We start from the raw sequence: 26,887 nt of genomic DNA, 5'->3' as shown, positions 1-26,887 counted from the left end.
TTGCAATAGAATTACTGTGCTAGTTAAAGTCCCTAATTAGCCAATCATAAGAAAAAAACTGAATCTTTGTAAGTGCACAGATTCAGTTGTTTAGACTAAACATTAAGATGGAGAAGAAATATGATCAGAGTGGCTTTAATTCTGGAACTGTTTTTGGCAGATTGGATGGTTTGAGCGTCTCAGATTTGCAGATTATTTGTATCTGTGATGCACGTCACTGCAGTATCAATACCACTGCATAAAACTGCTCCTAAAATTTGTATACCACTCTGTGTGAATCTCTCCTTTTCTCTAAGATAATATGAGGCTGGAACTTTATATCCTTTCTTAACTATGGAACAAAGACAAAAGTTATGCATTGCCAGATCTGGATCTCTGTGGATTAGTCAGCCATATGACATGCTTCTCCACCAGTACTGAACAAAACATGTACCATACATGTTGTTCAAATAATTATTAACTTCAGCATCCAGAATTTTAAATGTTAGTAGTTTTTACAGTAAACTAACATTAACAGAAATATGATGTCTAAATGTACAGTGCTTGTTTTAGGTCTCCATTTAACTTCTCCTTGCTCCCTGTGTCACACAGGCTGAGCTTGTAATAACCATGTCCCTCCAAGAACCACGCGTCTCAGTGTTCACCTTTCAGTCTGCGGTGCACAGTGCCCATGTTCTCCAGTGTCTGAATGAACAACGAGAGCGGGACATCCTCTGTGATGTCACAGTGATGGTGGAAAACAGAAGCTTCCAGGCCCACTGCTCCGTGCTGGCTTCCTGCAGTGCATATTTTCACAACAGATTCACCAATTTCACCAGGCACAATTCCATCATTACCTTACCTGATGAGGTCAGTGGAACTCTTTTGTTTGGGAAACAATTCCATTCTGCAGCAGAGTGTCATGTACAATTTTGGGTAAGTTGGGGGCACTGAATCCAAATCTGGTGTTAGCGTTTGCCAGTCACATCACATTTTTTGAGCTATGATAACATATTTCTTGTATCAAGCATTGAAGCAAAAGCTGCAATCTGTGGGGTCAAACTCCTGAGTGAGGGAGCAACATTTGCATAATCCATCAATACGGAACATGCAGATTGCAAAGAAATGTGATGTGATAGAGGACATCTGAGCTCAGATTTAGATTCAGTACCCCAAAATTGCCTTAAATCAGTTCTCAGAGTCCATGCAAGAAAAATTGTGGTGTTGTTGTTGACCAGTGTAATTAAATATTTTTGCCTGTAGATATGACAAAAACAGTATTTTGCATTTGCATGCACAGAATCTCTGAACAGTTCAAATCTAGTGTGCTCAAGAAATGTATTTTTGTGTTTATTATCCACATACAGTGCATCAGGAAAGTGTGTGAATACTTATGTATGTACATGTGATTTCTTAGTTTTTTATTTTAATATATTTGCAAAAATTTCAACAAAACTTTTTTCATGTTGTTATTATGGGGTGTTGCGAGTAGAATTGTGCGGGAAAAAATGAATTTACTCCATTTTGGTATAAGGCTGTAACATAAAAAAAAATGTGGCAAAAAGTGCTGTGAATTCTTCCTGGATGCACTGTAAGTACAAATGCCACTGCGTGGAGTACAGATAGGACCAAACTATTGCACATCTCCTCCTGTTCTCATTCACTGTACAGATCAAATAGAGGGGCACTCCAGCGCTGTTATTCTGTGATTCTTCTGCAGTGTGCTTCTGCATTCTGCATCACATTGATGTATCTACAACCCCAGTTCCAATGAAGGTGGGACGTTGTGTCAAATATAAATTAATTAAATTAATTAAATTAATTAAAAACAGAATACAATGATTTGCAAATCCTCTTCAACCAATATTCAGTTGAATACACCACAAAGACAAAATATTTAATGTTCAAACTGATAAACTTTATTGTTTTTGTGCAAATATTTGCTCATTTTGAAATGGATGCCTGCAGCACGTTTCAAAAAAGTTGGGACTGGCAACAAAAGACTGGGAAAGTTGATGAATGCTCAAAGAACACTTAATTGGAAACAGGTGAGTGTCATGACTGGGTATAAAAGGAGCATCTCCAAAAGGCTCAGCTGTTCACAAGCAAAGATGGGGCGAGGATCACCACTTTGTGAACAACTGCATGAAAAAAATAGTCCAACAGTTTAAGAACAATGTTTCTCAGTGTTCAATTGCAAGGAATTTAGGGATTCCATCATCCACAGTCCATAATATAATCAGAAGACTCAGACAATCTGGAGAACTTTCTACACGTAAGCGGCAAGGCCGAAAACCATCATTGACTGCCTGTGACCTTCGATCCCTCAGGCGGCACTGCATTAAAAACCAACATCATTGTGTAAAGGATCTTACGGCATGGGCTCAGGAACACTTCAGAAAACCATTGTCAGTAACACAGTTTGTCGCTACATCTACAAGTGCAAGTTAAAACTCTACCATGCAAAGCAAAAGCCATACATCAACAACATCCAGAAACACCGCCACCTTCTCTGGGCCCGAGCTCATTTGAAATGGACAGACGCAAAGTGGAAAAGTGTGCTGTGGTCTGATGAGTCCATATTTCAAATTGTTTTTGGAAATCATGGACGTTGTGTCCTCCGGACAAAAGAGGATAAAAACCATCCAGATTGGTGACGGCGCCTGTGATGGTATGGGGGTGTGTTAGTGCCCATGGCATGGGCAACTTACACATCTGTGAGGACACCATCAATGCTGAAAGGTACATCTAGGTTTTGGAGGACCACATGCTGCCATCCAAGCAACGTCTTTTTCAGGGACGTCCCTGCTTATTTCAGCAAGACAGTGCCAAGCCACATTCTGCACATGTTACAACAGCGTGGCTTCGTAGTTAAAGAGTGCTGATACTAGACCGGCCTGCCTGCAGTCCAGCCCTGTCGCCCATTGAAAATGTGTGGCGCATTATGAAGCGCAAAATACGACAACGGAGACCCCGAACTGTTGAACAACTGAAACCGTACATCAAGCAAGAATGGGAAAGAATTCCACCTACAAAGCTTCAACAATTGCTTATTGAGTGTTGTTAGAAGGAAAGGTGATATAACACAGTGATGAACAATCATGACACTCACCTGTTTCCAATTAAGTGTTCTTTGAGCATTCATCAACTTTCCCAGTCTTTTGTTGCCAGTCCCAACATTTTTGAAACGTGTTGCAGGCATCCATTTCAAAATGAGCAAATATTTGCACAAAAACAAAGTTTATCAGTTTGAACATTAAATATCTTGTCTTTGTGGTGTATTGAATATAGGTTGAAGAGGATTTGCAAATCATTGTATTCTGTTTTTATGTACAATTTACACAACATCCCAACTTCATTGGAATTGGGGTTGTATGATGTGGCAGGATCACATCCTGCCATATCATTTTATTCATACAGTTCATTTTATTTCAGATCAATTTATTTATACAGTGGAAAATCACAATGCAAATTGCCTCAAGGCACTACTCAATAAACTAATCTAGTTTTAAATAACTTCACAGAATTAAACTTATCTCAGCATGTAAACTATTCTACAGAAAAGATGCACAATCAGAAAAAGCTTTGTGACCTGCTGACTTCTTCTTTCCCTTTGGAAAGGCCTAAGGTGTGAACTGCCTTCTAACGTGTTTTTTTTCCCTGCATGTGAGCTGCTATGCCACATGCAAGGCATATATAGGCATTTCATCAACTATATCAGTATGGCAAATTCTTACCGTGCAGAGAAATTATCCCAGTAAATGAATTGACTTGAATTGAACTGAATTTATTAGACACCCATGCATAACAGAAATTCACTCGTATAGAAACAACCAAACTCATAACAGCAAAGTCAAAGGCGAAAAGAAATATAAGAAATTGAAAAATAAGAAATTGATAGCAGTATGATATTATTGGGTTTTGGTCGTTGTTGTCCTCGTGTCTTTTATGTCTTTGGTCGTGTTCTGTCCTGTCTGTTCGTGGTCTGTGCCCTTCATGAGTCCCTGTCACCTATCTGTCTTCTGTGAGTGTGTGTCTGCCCCTCGTGTTCTGTGTGGATATATGCAGTGCGTGGCGCATGAGAACGTGCAACCCCTGCCTGTTTTCTCCTAATATGGTGGTGTGTGAGTGTGTGCATGAGTCTCGTCCGTCCTCTGTGTATTCCTGTCCTCTTGTTGGTGGATGTGTGTTGTGGGTGAATGACAGGTGAGCATGTGGGTGTGTGAGCAAGCCTGCAGCTCATTTGACATTTCATTTACTAGTGATACACACTTTAAAAACAAACACATATTTTTTCAGCTGGATTTGAACCTACAGTAGTGTTCAGAATAATAGTAGTGCTATGTGACTAAAAAGTTTAATCCAGGTTTTGAGTATATTTCTTATTGTTACATGGGAAACAAGGTACCAGTAGATTCAGTAGATTCTCACAAATCCAACAAGCCCAAGCATTCATGATATGCACACTCTTAAGGCTATGAAATTGGGCTAGTAAAAAAAAAAAAAAGTAGAAAAGGGGGTGTTCACAATAATAGTAGTGTGGCATTCAGTCAGTGAGCTCGTCAATTTTGTGGAACAAACAGGTGTGAATCAGGTGTCCCCTATTTAAGGATGAAGCCAGCACCTGTTGAACATGCTTTTCTGTTTGAAAGCCTGAGGAAAATGGGACGTTCAAGACATTGTTCTTAAGAACAGCGTAGTTTGATTAAAAAGTTGATTGGAGAGGGGGAAACTTATACGCAGGTGCAAAAAATTTTAGGCTGTTCATCTACAATGATCTCCAATGCTTGAAAATGGACAAAAAAAAACAGAGACGCGTGGAAGAAAATGGAAAACAACCATCAAAATGGATAGAAGAATAACCAGAATGGCAAAGGCTCACCCATTGATCAGCTCCAGGATGATCAAAGACAGTCTGGAGTTACCTGTAAGTGCTGTGACAGTTAGAAGATGCCTGTGTGAAGCTAATTTATTTGCAAGAATCCCCCACAAAGTCTCATGTTGCTTACTTGTACAGAGGTTCACCAATTTGCAAATAAAGATATTTTGTAACAAAAGATTTACTACTACTGATACAGTTGTGTTGAAAATAACAGCAGTGTGTTTAAAAAATGTGAGCAAAGCACAAATTCTTTATAATAGCTTTTATTTCCATACACCAAAATGGATTGGGAACACTGCACATTCTATTCCAAATCAAAACATTAAGTAACATTGATTAAATTTGTTATTACTTTACAGAAAGTGAAGACTAAGCAGTGTCTGCATTTCTCCTGTGACCTTATTACAGCCTTAGAGGTGGCCCTTATTTAAGGACAAACACAGCAAATGTACATGCTGGTTGTAGTGAATTTCTCTCTGAAAATCTGAGTGAAATGGGTCATTGCAGATACTGTTCAGAGGATGTGCAAAAAAAAAAGAAAAAAGGCTGCTTTGCTAAAATGAGCTCACATGATTTAAAATGGCAACCAAAACCAGAAAGATATGAAAGAAAACAGAAAACCACACTCCAAATGGATCAAAGAAGAGTTGAATGGCAAAGACTCAGCCAATGATCAGCTCCTGGGTGATTAGACAAGGTCTAAAGTTACCTGTAAGAGTACTGTCACAATTAGAAGATGCCCATGTGAGGCCAGGCTATGGGCAAGAAGCCCCCGCAGTCTCATTGTTGAACAAATATGTGCTAAAGAGGTTACAGTTTGCCAAACACAGGGGAAAACTTATACGCAGGTGCAAAAAATTGTAGGCTGTTCATCTACAAAGATCTTCAATGCTTTAAAATGGACAAAAAAAGAAAGAAAAGAAAACGGAAAATAACAATTAAAATGGATAGAAGAATAACCAGAATGGCAAAGGCTCACCCATTGATCAGTTCCAGGATGATCAAAGACAGTCTGGAGTTACCTGTAAGTGCTGTGACAGTTAGAAGACGCCTGTGTGAAGCTAATTTATTTGCAAGAATCCCCCGCAAAGTCTCTCTGTTAAATAAGACGTGCAGAAGAGGTTACAGTTTGCCAAAGAACACATCAACTGGCCTAAAGAGAAATGGAGGAATATTTTGTGGACTGATGAGAGTAAAACTGTTCTTTTTGGGTCCAAGGGCTGCAGACAGTTTGTGAGATGACCCCCAAACTCTGAATTCAAGCCACAGTTCACAGTGAAGACAGTGAAGGATGGTGGTGCAAGCATCATGATATGGGCAATAAGCTCCTACTATGGTGTTGGGCCTATATATTACATACCAGGTATCAGTTTGGATATGTCAAAATACTTGAAGAGGTCATGTTGCCTTATGCTGAAGAAGACATGCCCTTAAAATGGGTGTTTCAACAAGACGATGACCCCAAGCACACTAGTAAACAAGCAAAATCTTGGTTCCAAACCAACAAAATTAATGCCTCGCAGATGTGAAGAAATCATGAAAAACTGTGGTTATACAACTAAATACTAGTTTAGTGATTCACAGGATTGCTAAAAAAGCAGTTTGATCATAATAGTTTTGAGTTTGTAGCGTCAACAGCAGATGCTACTATTATTGTGAACACCCCCTTTTCTACTTTTTTTTTTTACTAATAGCCCAGTTTCATAGCCTTAAGAGTGTGCATATCATGAATGCTTGGTCTTGTTGGATTTGTGAGAATCTACTGAATCTACTGGTACCTTGTTTCCCATGTAACGATAAGAAATATACTCAAAACCTGGATGAATCTTTTTAGTCACATAGCACTACTGTTATTCTGAACACTACTGTATGTCAATCGTGAGTCACTTTTGTGCAGATTAAAGTGACTAACTGTGTTAGTCCTGTGTTAGTCGTCCGTTCCGTTTCTCCAAATATTGCGCCGCTCTCTACTGAGACAGGTTAGGAAGATAGAGTGAGCTTGGAATTAATAACTTCAAAGTGAATCACCATTTAAATCAAATGACACCTCTTTCCAATAAACTGCAATCGATGAAAATGTTTTTTTCCTCCAAAAATGAGACATCCTGCGCTGACGTGCAGCAGCCCAAGACTGTATTGCTGCAAACCTACAGACTCCAGCAGCCGTCTGAGTTCAACTCAGATGTATGGAGAGACTTTCATGCCATTAAGGTTTGAAAGGAAATGCTTTTGACAAAAACTAAAGATTTTATTTATTTCTATTTATGTTCAGAGATCAAGGATCCAGTGACCAATTTCATATTTATTTACTTTAAGACTCTATGTTGTTGCCATAGCAAAAATGTTGTTGCCATAGCAAACCTGTAAAGCCTATTTGTAGTACATAGAAAATTTACAGGAGGTATCGATAGGGGAATCGACAAGGAATCGGATCGATAAGCGGAATTGATAATGATATCAATATTGATAAAATCGTATCAATACCTATCCCTACTCCCACGTTAGGTGTTAGACATGACACTGGTAAGCATGTTGACATAACATCCACGAGCGTCTTTGACATCCTGCATTAGTTGCGTACCGTTATGTGCAAGTGATGTATTTCTGTTGTGGTCTCTGTCCTGAGTCTTGCTTCCACCTATAGATAATTTAACTGAGAAATATAAGTTGCGGTGTTATAGTGTGGATAAAGCACATTTTGTCTGTGATTACAGAAAAATCACATCCGCATTTCTGTCCAGTGCCGGGAAAATAGTTAGCTGCTTTTGACATTATTGCACAACAGTGAGTAACTACTGAAGAAATGGTGCTGTCATGCTGTGAGAATACTGCCTTAACCTTTAGCGTGGTATATTTTGAGCAACAGTTTCTCTTTTGTTTTTGGAGCATTTGATGTAACATGACTGGCATTTGAATTGATAAAGAAAGGAACTATTATCTATATGAGCCAAAGATAAAAATTACCCAACAGATGTTTGGTAATGTTTGAGATGCTGGCATTTACAACACTATAATAGGTTTTCTGCACAAAAGAGACATTGCCAGCAATAGATCACAAGTGAAAAGTATGTAGAAGGGTTTACTGCTGACTAATATCAGAAAAAGTGAGATTTATTTCAAATTTCTTTTGCATCTTTTCCCTGTAGGTGACTGTGGATGGATTTGAACCTTTGCTGCAGTTTGCCTACACATCAAAGCTGCTGTTCACCAAAGAAAACATTCAAGCCATTCACAGCAGTGCACAGTTTTTAGGATTTCACAGCTTGGAGTCGGCATGCTTCGATTTCCTCATTCCCAAGTTCTCTGAAGGCAGAAGAGCAACACAGGTGCACAGCCGAAGAGTTTGTTGTAAGAGTCGAAATCCCAGTGGCAGTTTTGGCCCGAGTGTAGAGAGCAGCCAACCACAGTCATCTGACTCACCCAGCTCGGTGTCTTCTAAAGGTGATGAACAGGCAGACTTCCAGTTCCTGTGTCCTCAGAGTGCGACAAAGTCTGAGGAAGAACACTTGAATATAGACCACTGTGGACCACAAGTGGCTCCCCTAACTCTTCAGTTAACAGAGAATGGTATCTGTCCTATGCTGCCTTTGCCTTGTTCTAACTCAGACAAAGCAGATCATTCCTCTGAGTTCTGTGACAGAAACATTTTAGGGATGGATGTGTGTAATCAAAGCAAGTTCACTTTGTCAGACTGTGACCTAACCTGCGAGTTGTCAAATACAAGACACACGAATCTTCCAGAACTCATTCACCCAGCAGGCAAAAGCATCGAGACAGTCGAGACACTTGGTGCTGAAACTAACTGTAACCCTGCTCTATGTCCGATCAATGCATCGGAGCCTGGAGATTGTTGTGAGTTATCGGAGAAGAGTCAGGCTGGCCTTGTAGAGCGAGTAATGGGTGAGCTCTCAGAGCCCACACTGACTGAAGAAGCATTTGAGGAGAGGAGCAGTGTGGAGAGGGAAGTGGCTGAACATTTGGCAAAGGGATTTTGGCCAGACTCACACCCATCTCAAGTTCAGCCACTCCCTCTTGATGCCATGAACCAAAATAGTTTAGCAAAAGCATCAGACTTCCATTGGCTGAAGCAGCTGGATCTGTCCGCCACTGTGGGAGACTGTCCCTTCCTCAGGGACCTGGATGCAGGTGATGATCCACCTCCACAGACGGACAACTTGTCCCAGTCAGAGAAGAGTCCGTGTATGTCTTCTGCACTCAACTCAGCAGATGACTCAGATCTGGACACAGATGGAGACTCTGAGGCCAACAACAAAAAAGCAGCAGAGGTCACTGACAAACACTCACACACACAGTAGCTGATTGAAGAATGAAGTCAAACATGTTTACCCCTTTAACCGCTCTTTCCTACAGATGAAGCTGCCGTTCTCAGTGCAAGAGATCTCAGAGCTGACTCGGAGTGATTTCCAGCAGCTTCTGAAACGGCAGCATCTGAGTCAAGAACAGCTGGAGTTTGTCCAGGATGTCCGGCGACGAAGCAAAAACCGCGTCGCTGCTCAGCGCTGTCGAAAGCGAAAGCTAGATGGCATACAACAGCTGGAGTGTGAAATCAACACACTGGTATGTTGTCTTTGTACTTTGCGGGATTATCAACGTCACTCACTCATCTTCAGGGGGCTGGAGCCTATCCCAGCAGTCATAGAGCGCAAGGCAGGGTACACTCAGGACAGGACACCAGTCTGTCACAGGGCCACAAACAGACAAACAGACACATTCACACCTACTCGCACACCTATGGACAATTTAAAGATTCCAATCCACCTAACCCACGTCTTGCACCCGGAGGAAACCCACGCAAACACGGGGGGAACATGCAAACTCCACACAGAGGGGCCACAAGCAGGAATTGAACCCATGACCTTCAGTGACCAACAGTGCTAATCACTAAGGCACCGTGCTGCCGATTATCAACATATGACCTGATAATATTGCATTCTCAGATCTTTGACACAATAATTCACATTTATGTTTGTAAAATATCTGAATTTGACACCGGTGTGACCATGACTCTGCCCTAAAATATCGCATACATGTGCACATTCAGTAGCATAATAAATGAACACAATCATGAACAGTAGCATAAATACATTGATATGACAGATAATGATAACTGATGAGAAATGCTACAAAGTACACTTGTCAAAAACAGTTTGCTGTGAGGTTGAGTTACATATAGTGATAATGAGCATGAGAAGATATTAAAAGTCAACGCAGTAAATTGAGCTCTGTTAGCAGCTGTTAGAGTTAATGTGCAGAGGGTGTTGGACATTCAGTGACGTTCATGTATAGAGAGATATGAGACTTTGGGGTTGGGGGAGGCAGTATAATTTAATCTAATGTAATGTGCTCAATGAGATCACATTTTCAGAAACTCCAAAAGTGTCTTGAATCTGGTATGGAAAATTGTACCATCTTCTGTCACTGCTGTGTGGAGTTTGCATGTTGTCTCCATGTTTGTGTGGGCTTCCTCCGGGTGCTCTGGTTTCCTCCCACATTTAAAGACATGCAGGTTAGGTGAATTGGAAACTTTAGAATTGTCCAGGTCTCCCTTGCAAAAGGTTAAATAAAATAAAAACTACATTAAGCCACTCTCTGATTTAGAACTTGAGAGTTGTTTGATGACTCTTGTGTATTTATCACCATGAGCTGAACATTTTCATCCTAACTTTTCATGAGTTGTCAGTTTAGATATTCACTTTTTAACAAGTAAAAAAATAAAAACAAATTCACTTCAGCAACAAAGCATCTTAAAAATCTCATGGCAAGTCAGAAAGCTGGTTTCATCTCAGATGTGACTCAAAACAAGATGTGTCCAGCACTCATTCACTTAAGATACGAGGTCTATTAGAAAAGGCCTGGACATGCCAGAACATGTCCCGTGAGGCTTCATCATGGCGTTGCTGTGCGCCATGCGGCACCGCCGCGACGTGCAAAGCCTCCGCTCCTCTTCCCATGACAAAAACTCCTGTAACAGTGGAATGTGCCGTTCATTTCCAAACTGGATGCTGTGTTTTATCCGGGACGTCGTCTGACTAGCACAGGAATTGTGAAAAGACGTGGACATCAGCACTTTTTCGGCACATTGAGACAGACGTGCGGAGGAATTCCGCGCGTCGCAGCGGTGCCGCATGGCGCAGAGCAACGCCGTGATGAAGCCTCACGGGACATGTTCTGGCATGTCCAGGCACATCCACAATTTCTCGGATAATCACTCGATGGAAAAACCACCGACAGCTGTCTGAACGCCATCTCAAAGCCGTCCTGTGAGACCAAAACGGAGGTGGTTTTGTCTCGCTCCAGTAGCGAATCCATCGTGACGCGCGAAGCCTCTGCTCGGCTTTCCATGACAAAATCCCTTGTTAAAAGTGAAATCTGCCGGAAAATGGTTGATGTCCAGCTCTTGTGATAACCAGAGAAATGGTACACGATGGTCACGGATCCAGACAGCCATCCGTTTAGAAATGAAATGGTCATTCAGCCTGTCGATGGCGGCTTCGGAGCGCGGCACGCCCCACAGCCGCTGGGGGCCATCCTTAAAGTGACAGTAACACTCCTTATTCTCTACCAAGCCTGTAACATTTTCATCGAAAGCCAGATACATTTTTCTAATGGTTTCCAGCTGCCAGTCTCTAACAGTTTCTGAAAAAATTCTGATGGAAAAAAAGCCCAAATCATTCCGCCATTTCCTGACAATGAAAATCCGACGAGGAGGCTGGACCACTCCTCACTCAAAGCCTGCTCACAGGCGAATGACGCAACCGACAGGCGTGGAAAAACTCACGCATGCGCACAAGGGTTCAAGCTTGTCTGACGCAATCACACGTGATTCAAATCCATATGGTTTTTGAAAAAACTAAGGTCGGATACTTTTCTAATAGACCTTGTATTTCAGATATTTCAGATTTCTCTAAAAACAAGTCTTTATATCTGACTGAAATTTTATTTAATTTATTTTTCTTATATCAGAATCAGAAGACTGTATTAATTCCAAAGGAAATTGCTTTGTATAATATAATAATTATTATATATCATATAATTAAGCGCCTGCCTTAAATACGTGCCGGTCTTGTTTAAAGAGCGGGTCAAGTATGTTAGCCGCCAGGTGTCGCTACCCGGCTGTTTGCCTGTGTGCCTGTGTGAGCAGCTGCAGGTTTAAATGGCAGCCTCCTGCTTGAGTGTGTGTGCTTATGGACAATATAACGGTAATTTGACTCCTTCTGCCAGTGATGTCACAAAAAGGAAGTAGAGTTCCTACACCGTTGAGACAAGGTACAACAGCAAGGTACATACAGTTTAAAATTAATTAATTATTGCTATTAAATGACGCAAAGGAAACACGTTAGTAGATCTATTTCTTCAATCTTGAAAAAAATTAATGTGCCATAAACTATTACTCATTAAGCCTTTTTTTAATCATTTTCTGGTAGCTTTTACTATCACAATTCAGGGTTGCTTATTGCATCATACACGAATTGACTACCACCATAACATATAACATCATTTTTTTTTTTTTAATGTACAAAACGGGATGGTGTCATTCACCTCCACATATCATGACAGAACAAGTTTTCCCCTCTCAAAATGACATTGGCTGTTGTAAAACTTAAAAGGAATCTTGTGAGGCTTTGTGTACAATTTTTAGGTTCTGGTGTGATGACACAAATTTGCAGTTGATTTCATGGGCTGTGTTTACCTTCACATGCAGCCTCAGAATCATAATAACCTTTATTCGCCAAGTATCCACAGAAAATAAGGAATTTGACATCGGTTTGAGCCGCACTCTCTCTGTACGACATGTGTATATATATATATATATATATATATATACTAGCTGGGGTACCCGGTGTTGCCCAGGTTAACCTGTTTAAGATTTAATCTACAAAATATTCCAAAGTTTATATTTTGTCATAACTGTAGATATCTTATAAGTATATATGTAGTCCGAATAGGCAAAGGTTTGAACTAAAAACCCACAATAGGTGGAATCCCCAAACCAAGAGAGAAAACTGAATTTTGCTGCATGCAAGAAACAACAATGAAGTTCTTCAGACTTTATATTGCAGATCAAGTATGCTCATAATCATTAATCAGAATTGATGTTATGACCTTTATAATTGTTGATACATTGCAAATCTAGTTTATAAGAATGCTACAAAAATAAAATGGCTTTTAAGCAAATGTTAATTTTGGATTTGAGATGTTGAATATATATTTAAATGTAGCTTTTACTGACCAATAGTTCTGAAAAGCCTCTTGGTAGACAATGTTCCTTGTCCTTCTGTCAGGAAAGTGGATATACAGCTGATTGGGGTTACCAACTCTGAAGTATCTGACTAACTAATTGTGGAAGATCGCAGGTTCTGCCACATTCAGGCCAGCCACATTATCAGCAAAAGTAGTGGTTTCTTTTTGCACACTTTGAGGCATTCCATCTTTAAATGGTGTAAATGTTGCCTTGCATATTTCTTAAAGTTATGCATTCATTGGTATATTTAGAGAACAAACAGTATTTTCAATTGTAAAAAAAGAGGTTTGACCACTAAAAACAGTTTGAGCCATGAAACATCAACATACCAAAACTATTAGATCAACCCCAAAGCTAGTGCACTATTATAATAGGACAGCAGGTTGTGAAGAGTTGATGAATAACAAAATTTAATTTATGATATTTACATCATAATGACCAGCCTATATACAACGTGCCATTGGAGAACACAGGCTCTATGCCTGCTTACTGGCTGATTGAAAGGATGCTGCACCATCAGCAGTTAGAACTACATCACTTTTTCAAATGATCTGCAGAGTGCCATTGTGATACAGAAAACATGCGTTTGCCTGATACATTATGATCAACGCTAGGCAAGTGATACACATCATGTACACTCTACACCTTTATTTTTAGAAAATGTGCAGATGTTTAGAAATACATGTACAAATTGCAAGAAAAGACAAAGCTTGATAGTTTATCCAGTAAACTTTTAAAGTTTAATTTACAGCCTGTGGTTGAAAGCTCTCTGCTAAGAGTGAAAACCTTCATTCCAAGAAGGAGTAGGCTGTATTCTGATAAGTATTATAGTGATTGTGTACAAGTTTTATCAAAATTCATGTGGTTTGACCCCCAGCCACCCCCACCCCTTCTCAGCCACCAATGCCTGGCATGGGGAGAACTATCAAAATTCATGTGGATTGCCCCCCCTCTCAGCCACCAATGCCTGGCATGGGGAGAACCCATCTACATCTCTGAGCTGGCACCTTATCTGCAGGTCTAAATCCTTGTTCCTGGGGACAGCATTATGAAGAGTTTACCCTGTATTTATTTTGAAGTTGATAAACATAACGCAGTATTGGCCATTAGGTACAGAAAAATCTCAAGTTTACCCTGTATTTATTTTGAAGTTGATAAACATAACGCAGTATTGGCCATTAGGTACAGAAAAATCTCAATTTGAGGGTGCATATTGCCATAATGATTAAACCAGATTTAAGGACTATTTTTAAGTAGGATGGCATATCTACTCATTCACACATGGTGTCAAATGTCATGGGTGTAATATTGGTAGAGGGGAGTATGGGGATAACAAAGCACATGGAAGAAAGTTACTTTGTATTGAATTGTGTATTTATATTCTTACAATCATATGATTGTAAGAATATAAATCGTATAATCGTATATGATTAGTCAGTAAATGACAGAATACTCACATTTGTTTTTGCTATAAACAGGTCTGAAAACACTAAAGTTTGTAGAGTTGTTCAAATCTTTCAAGGAGAGTCAAACAGGTTTGTAGCACCCACATGCAGCATGTGCAGAGAAAGGATGCATTCATATCAAGGGGGATATTTGAATCTGCTTGGTTATACAACCAAGCTGGCATGCACACCCACGCTATGTGTGCTAGCCAGCAGCAGATAGCCCAGGGGTCCGGGCTCTGTTTATAGCAGTAGGCAGGCTACTGAGCTCCTGCATATATGCATAGGGCCAGCGACCAGCTATTAAAGCTGAGAGATTTGTGCTGGAGTACAACTGTCACTGAAGTACATATGGTTCAACTGTATGTACCAGATTATTGTTAATATTGTTGTCTTAATATTATTTTTTTTTAGTTTGAAAATAGTACCAGGTTGTAGCCCATGTCATGGTGGTTCAGAATATGTAACTTTGGGGAGTTCACATTATATATATATATACACACACTAAACACTGGATAAATCGCAGCAATAAAAAGTGCAAATGAAATGTGCAAGTAAAATAAAATGTGCAATAAGAGAAACAAAAAAGAATGTCCTGTCCGCAGACTGAAGATTTCACCGACCGCCTGGGCTTATGGTTTGGGAAAGCTCCAAAACTCTTTAACAACATGAAAAAAATAAAGAATTACCTGAGAAAACAGAGAGAGAGGGAACACCCTAATCTTAAAAATCTGCTTGATGGCACAGCGACATTGTGCCATTGCTTAGGGAGAGCCCTGCCATTATTGATATTGTTTAAAAACACAAAAGTACTTTTTATCTGATTAATTGTTAAAATAATTGATAGAATATTCAATTCCAAAAATATTTGATAGCTTCATCCCTAATGGTCACAGATGTCTACTTTTTTGTTTTCTTCGTAAATTTTACTCGAACAGTGGTTGCATGGGACTGCATTTACATAGCCTTTTCATGGTCAAAGTGCTTTACATCGATGCCTCACATTCACACACACACACACACACGGGATAAAAAATGGACAAAAGGAAGGGAAGCAGCAGGTATTGTGGCTTAATCATAAGAGGTTAAAGAATAGAATTCTGTCAATCATTTGCTGAGCTCTTTTGTGACACGTCATCGTGTGTTGGTTGTAAGTTTGTTCCTTAGCTGCTGTGTCATCCTTTCCTGCTCTGCAGAGGAATGAGAAGGAGCGTTTGCTGTGCGAGCAGACTCAGCTGGAGAACAACCTTGAGGAAGCTCGACAGAGCCTGTGCGGGTTATGTGCGACTCTGAACATCGACTGTGACTCAGAGCAGGACTACCCGCAACTTCTTGCCAAGCTCTCTTCCTCATATGTGAACATGCCCTCTGCAGGCCTTTTGGCTAAGAACGAGCACTCAGACAATGCCATTGAAATGGTAAGTTGTTCGTCAGAGTGCGACCCCCTTGTGCTGCCTGCAGACTCAATCCACTACGCCGTAGCGCATACAGAGGAGCAGCAGCAGGTAGGCTCTCCACAGAGCTGTCCTGTTCCTACTGCCCTCCTGAGCGCCTGTCTGGACATTAATGAATACTCATAGATCAATTCCAGTTCTGTCATTCCTGTTCCTGCAGGACCTGTGAGTGTGAGGAATTTGTAGCATTTACTGTAACTTCTTTTCGGGGAAAAATATCTCCCGAATGTTTCACCTGTTGGATTTCTGCCTGATCTTAGCATCTGGTATCTTAACATGACAAATACATTTCACTATCGAAAAATAGAATCTGTAAAGAAATGCCGGTTATTCTTCAAGGTGCAGACAATTTTGTGGTGATTTCTCACACGTCATTTTCTCAGGGAAACACACAAGCGGATTCCTACGATTCCTATGATTTTGATTCCTACGATTCTTAAATGATGTGCAGACATAACTCGCTAGTTAATTGCTAGTTGAGCATTTCTTTGATTTTACATTAACTAATCTGCACCATATCTTCACTGCTATTCTACTTTAATGATTAAATATGCACAGCACTAACAAAACTTTTGAAAGTACATTAATGTGAATGGACTGCATTTATATAGCGCTTTTCCATCTGCATCAGACGCTCAAAGTGCTTTACACATCAATGCCTCAAATTCACCCTGACGTGAGGGTGCTGCCGTGCAAGGCGCCCACTACACACCGGGAGCAACTAGGGGAATAAGGACCTTGCCCAAGGACCCTTAGTGATTTTCCGGTCAGGCTGGGATTTGAACCGAGGATCCTCTGGTCTCAAGCCCAACACTTTAACCACTAGACTATCACCTCCCCTGATTTGTTGGTCTAGTGAATTGTTTGTAATGTGAATTGTTTAATGCAAATGTATTTCTTCAACATTATTTGAATGCCAATGTATAATTTGAATAACTGACATCTTGTCTTGACATTTGAAGTATAGTGGCAGGGTGTCCAGAAGCATTAAGTAAATTGTGTTATTTGATGCTATTTGTGCCTTATGCAGTAGTACAGAGTGAACATCAGAAAGACAAAGGCAGTCTTTGTGTATTCTTATCTAAAGCACTGTTGCACATTAACCTATAGGTCAATAATGATGACATTCGGTTAAGTTTGGATCTGTTTGCATGTCCAGCATTTTCTAATAAATGACTGAAAAAATTCAAATAAAAAGTATCTTTTTAAACCATTGGGTGTTTCATTTTATATTTACAAAATTTGGCGGAGGTTGTTTTCACCCGTTTGTTTTTGTTTATGAACAGCCTGCAACCCACAATATTTCATATATCATGAAATTTTTACAGAGGATTCATATCCTGATAGGCAAGAACTGATTCAATTTTCAAGGTCATAGGAAAAATCTCAGAAAATCCCTGTCCTTTAATATTGAACAAATTTTCAGATATTCATTACTGTCATAAAAGACTGAATTTCTTTAATATTTGAGAGCAATATGTAGTATGGTGTACTTAATTGACTGACACAGTTTGATCCGGATCTGATCCAGATTACAGATTTGTGGCCATTTAAATTTTATGCCTTTGTTTATCTTCCAGTTATCGACGGAAACCAAATGGCAAAAAAACAGTGACAAATTGTGCATAGCAGAGATAACTGTGCAAATGATCTGAAAAACAATTCAGAAACTGTTGCCACAAAAAACTTGAAGTGCATGATGTTATTTATCTTATGAAAAGCCGCTTCTAACAGGATGTTGACCTTGAAAATGTTTTCCAAGGTAAAAATTTGTGTAATTGGAAACTAGTGTCGTACAAGCGCGGTGCTCCACTTTAGGATGTTTTTCCTTCTATTGCCATGCAGTTCCTTAGTTTGACCAGTAGATGGTAGTACAGTTCCATTCCTCCTCATTTTAACACAATGACTAAGTACACAGTCCTATCAAGATGTTAATGACCAGCAGTGACTTGGGCAGCCAGATTTGAAGAAAAAGTCATATTGAGATGAGTGTGGAAAATTAGTGTAATTACACTACAGTAAATGTCTCTTTTTGTCACTTAATCAATAATCGTATAATAATCCGGTTTTTGTAATGTTACTTGGGTACACCGCCACACTGGGGTTGAAATAAAACAATCTAGATGTAACAAATTTTAGCCTTAATCTAAGGGGTTTAATAAATTTATCAGTCATTTAGGAAATACAGCCTTTTTTTTTTTTTTTTTTTTTTTTTGCATAGTTCCTCTGTTTTCAGAGCCCATAAGTAATTGGACAAATATTCATCACCTTTACAGCCAGTTTTCTTTTGACAAGTGCATAAAACATTTCCAAGTTACTGAATATGTCTTGGACTTCATTTCCTTCATTCACTACAAAATACAGCATGCTATTGTACGGTAAATCTGGAGGAGTCAGCCCTCAAAAACTGAGTGACCGAATCGTCCGCACTAAAACCAAGTTAACTAACCACTTGGCCACCACCCCTACCTGACTCATATTCTAGCACATTGTTGCTTAATTTCCGGTTCAAACCCCACTCGTGTCACATCTCTCCATGTAATGTGGAGTTGCGTCAGGAAGTGCATCTGGCATAAATCCTACGCCAGATGCTTTCCTTGTGAAATTGACTCGGATTTACTAAATATATTTTGGCGATATAACTCATTTGGCGTGCAATGCAACACTTTTCAACTGTTGCTTTTATTAACATTTTTTTTTATAAGTTTAGATAATGTATTCAGTACTTTCTAATCAAAATTGTACAACTTAAAATCTATTCAAGTAATATTATGTCACTTTGTTGCCACATTTTTAAGTAACCATTGGTCAAATTTTTTTTACAGTGTATAGCCAACTTGATGTGTTTGATAGACCCAGACAAAATTAAGTCTTTGGGTAAACAGCCCACAAATGTATGTCTATAAGTTACACATCAAAGACAATGTTAATAAATAAATTAAGAAAACACTGTTTGTACAGTAGTGTTCAGAATAATAGTCGTGCAATGTGACTAAAAAGATTAATCCAGGTTTTGAGTATATTTCTTATTGTTACATGGGAAACAAGGTACCAGTGGATTCAGTAGATTCTCACAAATCCAACAAGACCAAGCATTCATGATATGCACACTCTTAAGGCTATGAAATTGGGCTATTAGTAAAAAAAAAGTAGAAAAGGGGGTGTTCACAATAATAGTAGTGTGGCATTCAGTCAGTGAGTTGTCAATTTTGTGGAACAAACAGGTGTGAATCAGGTGTCCCCTATTTAAGGATGAAGCCAACACCTGTTGAACATGCTTTTCTCTTTGAAACCCTGAGGAAAATGGGACGTTCAAGACATTGTTCAGAAGAACAGCGTCGTTTGATTGAAAAGTTGATTGGCGAGGGGAAAACTTATACACAGGTGCAAAAAATTATAGGCTGTTCATCTACAATGATCTCCAATGCTTTAAAATGGACAAAAAAAAAAAAAAAAAACCAGATGCGTGGAAGAAAACGGAAAACAACCATCAAAATGGATAGAAGAATAACCAGAATGGCAAAGGCTCACCCATCAGCTCCAGGTTGATCAAAGACAGTCTGGAGTTACCTGTAAGTGCTGTGACAGTTAGAAGACGCCTGTGTGAAGATAATTTATTTGCAAGAATCCCCCACAAAGTCCCTCTGTTAAATAAAAGACGTGCAGAAGAGGTTACAATTTGCCAAAGAACACATCAACTGGCCTAAAGAGTAATGGAGGAATATTTTGTGGACTGATGAGAGTAAAATTGTTCTTTTTGGGTCCAAGGGGTGCAGACAGTTTGTGAGACGACCCCCAAACTCTGAATTCAAGCCACATTTTGAGAGCCTACACAGAAACATTGCGACCAACTGTGGGCATGAGACCTTGGCACTGGTACGTAAGCTGGAAAAGACTGCTAAAAAGATAGCTAACTTTAGAAACCACTTAAGATTTAACCTGAGACGCAAACAAAACAATGTTATTCCCAAATGCATGAAGCAAAAGGCACTAGAACCAGGTCACACAGCAGAAAAGATCCAGCACAGTTAACTTAGGAGGATTTTGGGTCTTAGAATTAGAAGGCTTCATTTTAAAATATTAGACCTCCAAAATAATCTGGATAGTCTGCACAAAATGTTAGAAACCTTAGTGGGGGAAGAGGCCCATAATAAGATAAAGTTCATAGTTAAAATTCAAATGGCTGAGCATTTAAAAAGTAAGGAGCGGCAAATCAGGAAGTTTCACAACCTTTTAGTGCAGAAAAGGCGTACTTTCAGTGGGAGTATTTTTAAATACACCCAGATACACCCAGACAAATTAGTGACAACAAGGAAAATTGGGTAAAGAATCCAACAGGGTTCTTACACAGACAGAAAAGGATGTGCTCGCTAAAGGACTAAATTTCTCAGTGACCCCTAAACATATACCGACAGTAGATTACGTCACTGCAGTAGAGGCAGCCATTAAACATAACAGTTTGTCAGAGTCAGAAGCTGGGGACCTCCGACTAAGAATCACAGCAGTGCTGAACAGTGCTAAGCCTCCTCCGTCCAACATCACAGGAGAAGAACGGAAAGCTTTGTCAGCACTGCAGAAGGCCCAAAGCTGTTATGTGTCGGACGCAGTCGGAGAACCGACCAGCGTTTGACATTAGGACCCAGCATAAAATAAGCAGAGCACGGTTCAAAGGATAACAGAATTTAATGACATAACAGTGAGTGCTTAATTAATAACAAATAAGTGCACGGTCTGGCGAGGTGGAAAAACGGTGCGCTCCCAGCAGCACAAACGGTCCAGAGCCAGAACAGTTCGGACCCAAGGACCCCGCCGACACCCCCCAGGTGGCCACGACCAGCCGAGTCTGTGAAAGAACAAACCATAATGTGAGTCCACCACTCCACACACAGAGAGACCACTCAAAGGTGTACATAATCAGCAAACACTTCCTGGCTTAATCACCAATCAGCTTCCCACCCTGCAGGCATGGAACACCCAGTTCAATTCTCCACTGCAGTGGAAGCTGATTAAACGACTAACATAACAGCTCAATATAATAAGGTGTGAGGGACACCATATCTACTGACTGTACTCATGTTAGTCACAAAACCTAAAGTACCTCAGGAAGTGTGCTGACGAGCGTGAGACCTCACCCCCTCCTCTTTCACAGACCATGGCATCAAACCTGGTACGGTCTCTGCGTCCATGATGATGAGATGGTTCTCCGAACGTCGATCTCACCCGTCTGGTCACAAGGTCGAGTCTCTGGCAAATACACACTGTGTACTCCAGACTTAAATGCAACCATGCCCCAATCCATATAGATGCACCACAGCTGTGAGTCCTGACGAGCTGCACATGACCAGCCTCAGGTGATCAGGGTGAGGTCCTAATAACTCAGCCACACAGCCACTCAGTCCTGAATGCATGCCACGTGGAAGGAAAAACAAAAGACAGAAAACAGAAGACAGAAAACAGAAGACAGAAACAAAAGCCAGCCAGGCACCCCAGCCACACAACAGCACCCCACCCTCACGGGAAGCCTCCCGGCGACCACACAAACCTGGCCCAGGAAAAACACCCCCCTCCAGGGACCATGGCTGGAAACCGTATCTGCATTCATCTTCCAACTGAATCTTCATCTAACAGAACGGTTGACGTCTTCTCCTCTGACTGCATCTTTGCCTTTGTTTCTGTCATTTAATTTGCACAGGTGTGGCCAGGAGTTCTTGAACCTGTGCGGTCAGCCTTTGTCCGACCATGTTTAAAGTCTGTTTAGTCATAAAACAAAAAAGACAAACACAAACAACCAAACCAACCCCCCCTCCCCAGAGGACCGTTCCATCAAACCCCGGGAAGAGGAGAAAAGAAACAACACAAACCAAACTTAAGCTTGCAAAAAAAAAAAATGCTAACACCCCCCCCCGGACGACATGTAGGGACCAACACCCCCCAGAGGACATCCCGCCAGCTCCAGGAGTAATAACCACAGCCGAGGTCCCTCTGGGATCCAAAGTCACCCACGGGGACTCCCAGCGCCTCCCAGAGGACCGTTCCATCAAACCCCAGGAGACGCCCCCCCTCATGACTAACAGACCCAGCCCCGGCCGTCTATGGCTAGATGGACCCACAGCCCTTTCCCCCCCCAGAGGACACCACAGTCACACCCTGAGGGCGGAAACTGTGGGGAAAAACAAAAGAAAAAAAAACATACAAACAAAACAACCCCAACCCCACCCCCTCGGCGCAGTGGAAACTGGAAGTACGTCCAGTGTCACCAACCACGACTATACCCCAGAAGTCAACCGGGAGGAGTGGAACAGCGGTAATGGCAGACGGCACAAAATGGCGCCACCCCTCCGACTTCCAAACCAGCCACCAGCTGCGGGTATATTCCACTGCCCCAAACCTCAGCTACGCCGATGGCATACGGCTCAAAGGCGCGCTGAAGCCGGAGGTGGAACAGGGAATCAAGAAAAAAAAAACACCCCGAACCCCCCCCCCCCCCCCCCCCCCCCGGGTGCAGAGGTTACCTGGGAAATGCCCAGCATAACCAAACTGCACCACTCCGGCAACGCCGACAACCTACGGCTCACACAGCTGGAGCCAGAGGAGAAGAGAGGGCACAATAAAAACAAAAAAAGAACAAAGAAAAAAGAAAAACAACCCAATTCAGATTCATGGTTGTGCGATGGGGTCTCCGGTATCCCCCATTGTGGCCAATCTGTACATGGAGCGAGTGGAGAAGACAGCCTTGACGTCTTTCACAGGCATCTCTCCCAGTCACTGGTTCAGATATGTTGATGACACATGGGTCAAAATCAAGCAACAGCAAGTTGCTGGAACTCTGCTGGCACTGCGATGCATTCTGGGAAGTGCAGGCGGATTATGGGAAACATTAAAGCAGTGAATTGGATGCGTTTGGTACCCCACTGGAGAGACTCGCACTACTTGCATCATGACAGAATGTCAGCTGTATATAGATGGCTACCTTTGGGTGGTGCTGACTATTTTTGGGTGGTGCTGATTACTTTTGCAGGGCTGTGAAAACTCTGGATCCAAGGAATTCCACAGATTTCATCATGTTAGTGTTGTACTCTGTAATTGTGACCATCACTGAGTTTTTAAAATGCCTCTATCGCAAAGCGTTTCCTTTTTTTTAAGGACATTGTGTAAGTTTTATAAGTCTGCGGACACTGATCTGTGTTACAGATACAAATCTGTGTCCTCGGATCTGCGGAACTTCGCAGAGGAAAAATGCCACTCAAAGTGTAGCTGTTGGGACAGTTGTCATAAAGCGGGACTGGCTGGTTGCTGCAGCGATGCTGCGTGGCTTCTGCAAGACGCTTAAGCTAAATGTAGCATGTGGACATCACAAACTTTTAGAGCTCTCAAGTTTTTAAAAGAAGAATTTTGCAGCATGTCTGTGTTACGGAGCAACATCAGACAGAGGGAAGATGGCGAGAAAGACGGCTTGAAAAAGTCTGATAAGGACAAAATTCTGCGGAATTGTCGTTGGCTTCATGAACACACCTGAAAGATAAACGGAAAAAGTGAACTGTGCCATCAGGAAACAGAATTTTTCTCTCCCTAGAAAATAAACATTGTGCTGTTCAAACAGGATTTTAGATTATGTGATTTTTTTTTTTTTTTTTTTTTTTTATCATTAATGTAGACTTTCTTTCATTGGAAAAATAGATGTGGCTTTGCATGGATTTACATGAATTTACACAAGAATGTAAATGAGTTTTTATTAATGTAGAGTTTTTTTCATAGGAAAAAAGACTGGATTTACAGGAATTTACACAATATGTGACTTTTTTACTATAAGGTATGTTAATGATATTTTACCATGATTTTCAAAATCTTGTACAAGCTTTTTAGCTCTGGTTTTTGAAATGCTTTAACAGTCTTTTCAGTCTTCATGAACTTCATGTAGTTTAATTGTTCTGAGTTAATGCATAATTTGGTTTACAATTAAAAGGAAAATCATTCCAGGTTCTACTTCCATGTCATATTCTGTTATTTCAACATGATCACTGGCAGTTCAAATGAAATGTCGAGTCTAGGATCATTTAAATATGCACTCTTAAATATGCATTCTTTTGAGATTTTTTTTTTCTGGCAGAAGATGCTGAAAATGTATCATTAGATACAAAATTAATTAGGTTTCTTGACCCCTTGCAAATTTTCCCCAATTTCACAATTTTCATTTCACAGCCCTGCTTTTGGAGTCCAGTCCTCCCTCGTACATCTCCAGCTGGTGCAAAATGCACCTGCTCGCCTCCTAACTGGAGCACATAACCCCCATCCTGGCCTCCCTCCACTGGCTGCCTGTGCATTTTAGAGTCCATTTTATGGTCTCGTCTCCCCTTACCTCTGTGAGCTCCTTCAACCCTACGCTCCTGCTCGGTGCTTTGTTTTCAACTGCGGTTGTTTTAAAGTGCTATATAATAAAGTTGAGTTGAGTTAGGTGGTGCAGATTAATCGGCCGTGTTCCCTGGTAGTCTATAAGGCGGCACTCACAACAGTTCTGTGAGCACGTTTGCAAGCATGACCTGACCTGGGTCAATAAATTAATAAAAATAATTACAACGACTAATGTGACATCAATGGGTCTGACTGATGTTTCTGCTTATGCCTTCTTGGTCAAACAAACCAGTGAAAGAGCAAGAAGTCATTTTCAGAGAGCTACTTAAAAATTAGAAAAGCATTTTATTTTTTTTTATTATATAAGCAATTTTGTAACGATATGTGCTTTTATGTTTTATATATTCCCCACTTCTCTGGATGTGTTTGCCTTGTTTTCTGTGTTTTCTAATTGGTACTGCACATTGTTTCTTCAGATCACAATCCTCACGGTTAAAGTCATTATTACAGCGGTAACCCTGCAGCAGATAATAACGCTCATAGTTGGCACAATATGGAAAATATGACCATAAAAAAGGACCCTAAAAACCTTGATCTTCTGAAGCAAATGTTTCATTTCAGGTTTTGAACAAGCAGGTGTTTTTTTTTTGTTGTTTTTTTTTTTTTACAGCACATCTATTTTCTGAAGTATTTATTTTAATTTTGTGTTTTCCTTCTTTTGAAAAACTGATTGATTTAATGAAGAAATTGTTTAGTTTCATTTAAATCATTTCAAAACGGAATCATTTTCTGAAAGAATACAAAGTTTCATTTTGTATTTTGAACATGTTTTGAAAGTATTGTAAACCATTTTCTGAAGGTTGTTTTTCTCAGTAATTCAAACTGTTTTTCAGTTTGAATTGTGTGTGTGTTTAAAGAGAGAAGCCTCTCCAGAAATTGTTGTTTAAAGTCTTTCCACCATTATGAAACTATGAGTCATTTTCTGATTCAGCTGTTTCATTTAGCTAGAAGTTTCCAAAATGTAATCAGACAATATTCCGCTGTAATATTATTTCAGGAGGGGTTTAAAGCCACACGGCTACACTGTTGCTGCCGTGACACACATTTGGAGGAAATCCTCAAGTTTCTGCACCTTCAATTGCTAAAGCTTCATAAATTGGACCCTTTTGTGAATCAGAAATTGGGGATCTTTCCTGGTGTTTGTATCCACACAGTTTGGATTGAGGAACATTGCTGCACAGAAAGTAACATGATCCTCTTTTGCAAGCGACACAGGAAGAGAGACTTGATTTGAGGAAGAAACAGCTGTGCAGCATGGCAAGGTCACAGGCCCGTAATCCGCGGCCTCATTTATGCCAGATTAAAAACCTGCTCTGAGATCTGATTAAGATCGCAGGGTCAGAAGATTAAAGACCAGCAAACAAAATGAAAGCAGTTTAAAACCAATCCTGGAATTCATCAGAATACCAAAACCTTAAACTGTCATTACAACGTGAGATTAATGCAAAGCCTCCCCAACTCTGTATCTGTCAATATAGCTTCCATATTGCTTTTATTTATTTAGTTTATATATGTGTGTGTGTGTGTGTGAATATATATATATATATAAATAAAAATTCTGGTGGAAGAGTCCTCACTTTTTTCTCCTTCTATCTCCCTAGTTCTTATCTTTAGATGTTTTTTCACTGATATGAAGCACTGTTCTTACCTGAAGACCACTTACTGAGTTGCATAAAACCCGAAGGTGAACCCGTTCTCCTTAATATTTACAATGATTCCACTGATAATCCTCTTAAAGAAAGACTTTGGAAAACTTTGTCCTTTTCTTCCCCGCCTTCCATCCCATTTGAGACATGGATTAGGAAACAGGAAGTGACCGGTAAAACAAGGATTAGAAACTGAAACATGTAGAAGTTAGTTTGCTTACACAATCACAAAACAGAAAAACATACAATCTCTGCAACATCCAGTGGTGTTTATAAAGCAGAATCATTGTGAACCATAGATGGCAGAATTGAGTTTCCTAAAAATAACATGTATATATTCACCATTATATAACGGCTGAGTGAATCCTTGTCATTTGACATTTGGTGCTTTGTATCTCGCATGACATGGATTATTCGTGCCATTTGTGTTGCGTTGCATTTAGTGTGCAAATTGGGTCCGTTTTTGGTTCAGATTTGGTTCCATATGGTTTGTACCTTTGCACGCTGTGACCACCGCCCACACTAGTGGGGGCAGCATTTAGCTAAACATGGCGGAGATTGTTTTGCTGACGGACGACGAGTTGAAGAAGCTAATTGACAGTGGTAATTCTGCTAACAAATCCATTACGCCATAAGCCATCTGGAGACATGAAGAGCTGTTAGGATAAAGTCAGGATGAAAAGCTGGACAAATTTCTGATGCGATTTTTCGCTGGAGTGATTAAAGCAGACGGCAGTCTGTACATTAAGGTAGTGGACGGCATCACAGACTACATTGTCAGAATTGTTTTTTGCAAGTTGAGAACAATT

General features: G+C 40.4%; 1 protein-coding gene across 2 annotated transcripts in view; it reads left to right on the top strand.

The window, feature by feature from the left end:
• Window positions 1–16,432, top strand: part of LOC117508631 (transcription regulator protein BACH1-like) — a 44,422-nt gene extending 27,990 nt beyond the window's left edge. For both annotated transcript variants that reach the window (XM_034168432.1, XM_034168431.1), the window contains exons 2-5: window positions 592–849; window positions 8,008–9,147; window positions 9,233–9,439; window positions 15,766–16,432. In XM_034168432.1, the coding sequence (XP_034024323.1) occupies window positions 610–849; window positions 8,008–9,147; window positions 9,233–9,439; window positions 15,766–16,149 (1,971 nt within the window). In that variant the 5' untranslated portion in view covers window positions 592–609 and the 3' untranslated portion in view covers window positions 16,150–16,432. The remainder of the gene's footprint in view (window positions 1–591; window positions 850–8,007; window positions 9,148–9,232; window positions 9,440–15,765) is intronic.
• The last annotated feature ends 10,455 nt before the right edge of the window (window positions 16,433–26,887 follow it).

Source organism: Thalassophryne amazonica, chromosome 4 (assembly GCF_902500255.1).
Source record: "Thalassophryne amazonica chromosome 4, fThaAma1.1, whole genome shotgun sequence".
In the NCBI taxonomy this organism is placed as follows: domain Eukaryota; kingdom Metazoa; phylum Chordata; class Actinopteri; order Batrachoidiformes; family Batrachoididae; genus Thalassophryne; species Thalassophryne amazonica.
This window is presented reverse-complemented; position numbering and strand designations above follow the sequence as displayed.